This window comes from Tupaia chinensis, unplaced genomic scaffold, assembly GCF_000334495.1.
Source record: "Tupaia chinensis unplaced genomic scaffold, TupChi_1.0 Scaffold000407_1, whole genome shotgun sequence".
Taxonomy (NCBI): domain Eukaryota; kingdom Metazoa; phylum Chordata; class Mammalia; order Scandentia; family Tupaiidae; genus Tupaia; species Tupaia belangeri.
Window position 1 is genome coordinate 608,008 of NW_006159909.1, and position 4,978 is coordinate 612,985.

Genomic DNA, 4,978 nt, shown 5'->3' on the forward strand with positions numbered 1-4,978 from the left:
CAAGAGGAGAATGGAGGAGAAGGGATTGCGGCGTGACCATCCCCCCTGGGGGGTGATTTCTCGCTTTCTGTCTCTATGTCTCTCTCTGTCTGTCTGGCAAACGCACGCGCCCTACAGTGAAAATCTCTCAAAAAAAAAAAACACTGGGTTGGGGTCAGCAGGTGGCGTGATGGTTAAGGGCACTAGACTCCCTCATGGCTGACCGTGGTTCAGGTCCTGGCCCTGGTAGTTTGTTTTCTCATTTTTCTCTCTCTGTCTCTCTCTCTCTCTTTCTCCCTCTCTCACTCTGTCTATCTCTGAACAAATTAAACTAAGTAAATAAAATCATTCTTTTTTTTTTTTGGAGAGGTTTTCACTATAGGGTGCGTGCGCTCACCAGAAAGACAGAGACAAGAGAGACAAAAGGCAAGAAGTCACCCCCCAGGGGGATGGCCACACCGCAATCCCTTCTCCTTTCTCTTCTTGGGAATCTTGAGCACGCACACGCACATGCCTGGCTGAGTTTTAAGCCACCTGGTCCAGGACGCGAACCGCAGTTGACTACATGGGAATCCAGCGACATAGTCATTCCACTAACTTCTGATCCCAATAAAATAATTCTTTTAAAAAAAGAAAAACACGGGGCTGGCAAGTGGCTTGGTGGTTAAGGGTGCCAGACTCCCCCACATGGCTGACCATGGTTCGAGTCCCGGACCTCGTGGCTTGTTTTCTCACTTCCTCTCTGTCCCTCTCTGGTCAAATTAAAATAAATAAATAAATAAAGTTAAATAAAATAATTCTTAAAAAAAGAAAGAAAAACACAGTGACCAGCAGATGGTGTGGTGGTTAAGTCGCTGGACACTTCCACATAGCCACCATGGTTCAAGTTCCAGGCCTGGTGGCTTACTTTCTCACTTTCCCACTCTCTCTTTCTGTGTCTCCGTGGTCAAATTAAAATGAATGAATGAATGAATGAATAAATAAAATTAAAGAATTATTTTTTTAAAAAAGAAACACACACTGGGCATATGTGCATGTGTGCCCAAAAATCCCAAAGGAAGGAGAGAGGGAAGAGAGGGTATTGTGGTATGACCATGCTCCATGGGGTGCGCACTTGCTTCCCTGCTTCATCTCTCTGAATGTTAGGGGCTTGAAAAACATGCCAGGAACATGTGTGTACATTCCCAAAACCCTAAAAGGAGGGAGGAATGAAAGAGAAGGGATTGTAGGGGCCAGCGGGTATCATGGTGGTTAAGAGTGCTGGACTCTCACATGGCCGACCGCAGTTTGAGAACTGGGCCTGGCAACTTGCTTTCTCATTTTCTCTCCTCTCTCTCTCATTCTGTCCCTCTCTGGTCAAATTAAAATGAATAAATAAATAAATAAATGTGATTCTTAAAAAAAAAAAAAGAGAGAGAGAAAGAGAAGGGATTGCTGCATAGTCATCTCCCATGAGAGATGCTTCTCTCTCCCTCTCCCTCTCTCACTGGCAATCACATGCGACTTCTAGCCAAACAAAAAATAACTCTCTAACCAACAATTCTGGAATTTTATATAAAGTTGATGTTATCATTCTATAAATGACTAAATTTGTGAAGGTACTGGGACTAGCAGATGACATAGCGGTTATGTCGCTGGACTCCCACATGGCCGACTGCAGATCAAGCCCCAGACCCAGTGGCTTGAAAATAATGCCAATCGCCATGTGCATGAGTGTCCAGGGTCCCAGAAGGGATTATGGTGTGGCCATCTCCCCTGGGGGTGATTTCTCACTTTCCCTTGTACCATCTCTGTGTCTGTGTCTGTCTGTCTGTCTGTCTCTCTCTCTCGTGAGCACACGCATAAAACTAAAACCTCTAAAAAGAAAAGAAAAAAAATTTGAGAAGGTATTAAAAGGTAAAGATATTATTCACTTACTTGAACATAATTGATAAAGTCTTCCTTGAAAAGAGCTCTGCGCTGTATTTTGTACTCTAGATCAGAAGCCTTCTTAATGATAGCCCTGAGGAGAAAGCCATTTAGAATACGACACTCAAAAAGGACGACCATTAATAACCTAGGAGTTTCCTCTTTGACTTGTTTTGTTCTGTTTTTTTCTATTTTATTAAGTTTAATGACTTACTTCTCCCATAAGACAGAGATGGGAGGCCATGGGACACAGGGTCTTCATGTCCCGATCCACACCAGCCAGCCAGGACCTAGTACACAGGCACTGGTTCATGCATAGAGTGTACAGACATCTCAAGACCCAATCCAGGACCTTCTCAATGGCCTCAGCACCACAGAGCACTGAGTTACCTCTGCTACCCAACACTGGGCTTTTTTAAAGTTTCTTTATTTTGAATGTATTTATAACACATATTTACCAAAGCATTCAATTCCTGAACACTATTATCGTTCAGAAGCAAGTATTCTCCTACAGGATTATTTCTGTGTTCTTAAGGGCATCAGGATGTATTTTAAAACTTTTTTTTTTTGGAGAGGTTTTCACTATAGGGTGCGTGTGCTCGCCAGAAAGACAGAGAGACAGAGAGACAGAAAGCGAGAAATCCCCCCCCAGGGGGGATGGCCACACCACAATCCCTTCTCCTCCATTCTCCTCTTGGGATCTTGGACACGCACGCACACGCACCCAGCGTGAGTTCAAGCCGCCGGGTCCAGGACTCAAACCACAGTCGACTATGTGGGAGTCCAGTGACACAGCCATTACGCTAACTGCTGGCCCCATGGATGTATTTCAAAACTTTTAGGAAGGACTAGCAGGTGGGATAGTGGTTAAGGTGCTGGACTCCCACATGGCTGACGGTGGTTCAAGTCCTGGACCCAGCGGCTTGAAATTCACTCCCAGCATGTGTGAGTGCATGCCTGCCTAATATCCGAGAGGAGAATGGAGAAAGAATTGTGGCATGGCCATCTCCCCAGGGGGGGTCATTTCGCACTATACCTCTCTGTCTCTCTCTGTGTATCTGGTGAGCACATGTACCCTTTAGCAAAAATTTCTTTAAAAAAAAAAAAAGAACTTCTAAGGAAATCATTTATTTTTTTCTTTTGGAGAGATTTTCGCTATAGGGCGCGTGCGTGCGCTCACCAGACAGAAAGAGACATAGAGACAGAAAGTGAGAAATCACCCCCCAGGGGGGATGGTCATGCCACCACAATCCCTTCTCCTCTCGGGATCTTGGGCATGCACGCACATGCGCCCGGCGTGAGTTTTAAGCCACCAGGTCCGGGACACAAACCGCGGTCAACTACGTGGGAGTCCAGTGACATAGCCATTACACTAACTGCTGGTTCCCTAAGGAAATCATTTTAATCAATAGTTAGGACATTGGCATGTCCACCAATGAAACAAATAATGTCAAGTACTTTACCTAATTTACACATGTATAATAAAGATGGTTTTTCTTCCATCTTCAGGTGGCTTCAGTTTTTTTGTTTGTTTGGTTTTTGGGGGTTTAAGAATTATTTTAGGGGACAGCAGGTGGAATGGTGGTTAAGGGTGCTGGGCTCCCACATGGCTGACCACGGTTCGAGTCTCGGACCTGACGGCTTGCTTTCTCACTTTCCCTCTTTCTCGCTCTCGCTCTTTCTCTCACTCTGTCCCTCTATGCTCAAAACAAAATAAAGTTAAATAAAAATTTTTAAATGAAACTTAAGAAAAAAATAATTTAATTGTATTGTCTTTTTTTTTTTTAAGTTGACCAGAGACAAAGATAGAGAAGGAAAGTGAAAAGGCAAGCTGCCAGGTCCAGGACTTGGACCTTAGTCAGTCATGTGGGAGTCCAGCGCCTTGGACTACCACACCACCTGCCTGCTCCCAGTTTACTTTGGCTTTAATAATGATCAAGTCTCTTTCCTAAATTCCTCTTATTTCTAAGTTAACAACATGTGCCATTTTTAAAAAATCTAAGTCATGTCCATCTAACAAGGTTTATTACTACAAAGGACTTAGGAGAGAACATCCATCATCCTTAACTAAGCGGTGAACACACAACATGTGTATATCAGAATCTAATACAGCATGTGCAAGACAACTGTCTTCAGAGTGGTAACAATAACATTTACTGACCACTTTCTAACAGCCTATACTTCTGTATTCTCTGTTTAATTAACAAACGTATACCTCCAGGCTCCCAACATCACATTACTACATTAAGTCATTGTAAAATGACCAAATAGTCACAGAAAATCCTCTAAAAAAGCTACGGAATGGAATTAATTTTAACAAAGTACTGAATGCCAACTATAAGCCAGGCGCTGTGGCGAGGCTCTGCAGCAGTGTTGGAAACATTGACATGGTCCAGATCTTCAAGTCTAGCTAGGAAGACTGATTCACTCCTCCTCGGCTCCCACGGCAGTCTGTTCGCATCTCTGGAGCAGTACGCTGCAATAAAAAGGCTAGATCTCTGTCCTCCCCACCTCCATATGCCCTGGTAGCTCCTGATGGGCAAGGAGCCTGGTGTTAGCACTTTCAGAGCTCCAAGACCTGGCTCAATGAAGGGCTGTCAGTGTGTCTGGTGGGTTAAATGGACGGACAGACCACCTTGCAATGGATGGGAAAGTATTTCTGGGCATCACCAAAACCCAGCAATGAGCTTCGGCAGAACTAGGAAAAACAAGCACAACTCCAAGAGTCCTCACCCCGGCCTCCGCCACACACGCCCAACCTCCCCAGCCCGCTCTCACTTAATCTCCGCATGACTGAATAGCCCAACGCGCTCCAGCTGTTCCAACTCGGGGAGTCGATCTTCTATGCGTTCCTGAATTATCTCCGCCATGCGGTCCGACTTCTACAACGCCACAAGAAAAACCCTAAAAGCCACCACGCGCAGGAAGCACCCTCCTTCCAGCCCGGAGATCCAGCCTTAAGCGCTCGCACGTGTTGACGTCATGTGCCGCCTAGGTCCCGCCTCTTCCGCTTCCGCTGCCTCCGCCATTGGGAAGGCCTTCTGGCTTTGGCGGCCGCTGTCTCCTCCCTGTGGCTGGGGGGGGGGGGTGG

General features: G+C 45.5%; 1 protein-coding gene across 1 annotated transcript in view; it reads right to left on the reverse strand.

The window, feature by feature from the left end:
• The window catches only part of UTP6 (UTP6 small subunit processome component), a 40,525-nt gene extending 35,665 nt beyond the window's left edge, over positions 1-4,860 (reverse strand). The window contains exons 1-2 of the mRNA XM_006154356.3: positions 4,666-4,860; positions 1,897-1,981 (exon numbers count right to left, since the gene is read on the reverse strand). Of these exons, the coding sequence (XP_006154418.1) occupies positions 1,897-1,981; positions 4,666-4,757 (177 nt within the window). The 5' untranslated portion in view covers positions 4,758-4,860. The remainder of the gene's footprint in view (positions 1-1,896; positions 1,982-4,665) is intronic.
• Positions 4,861-4,978: the final 118 nt, after the last annotated feature.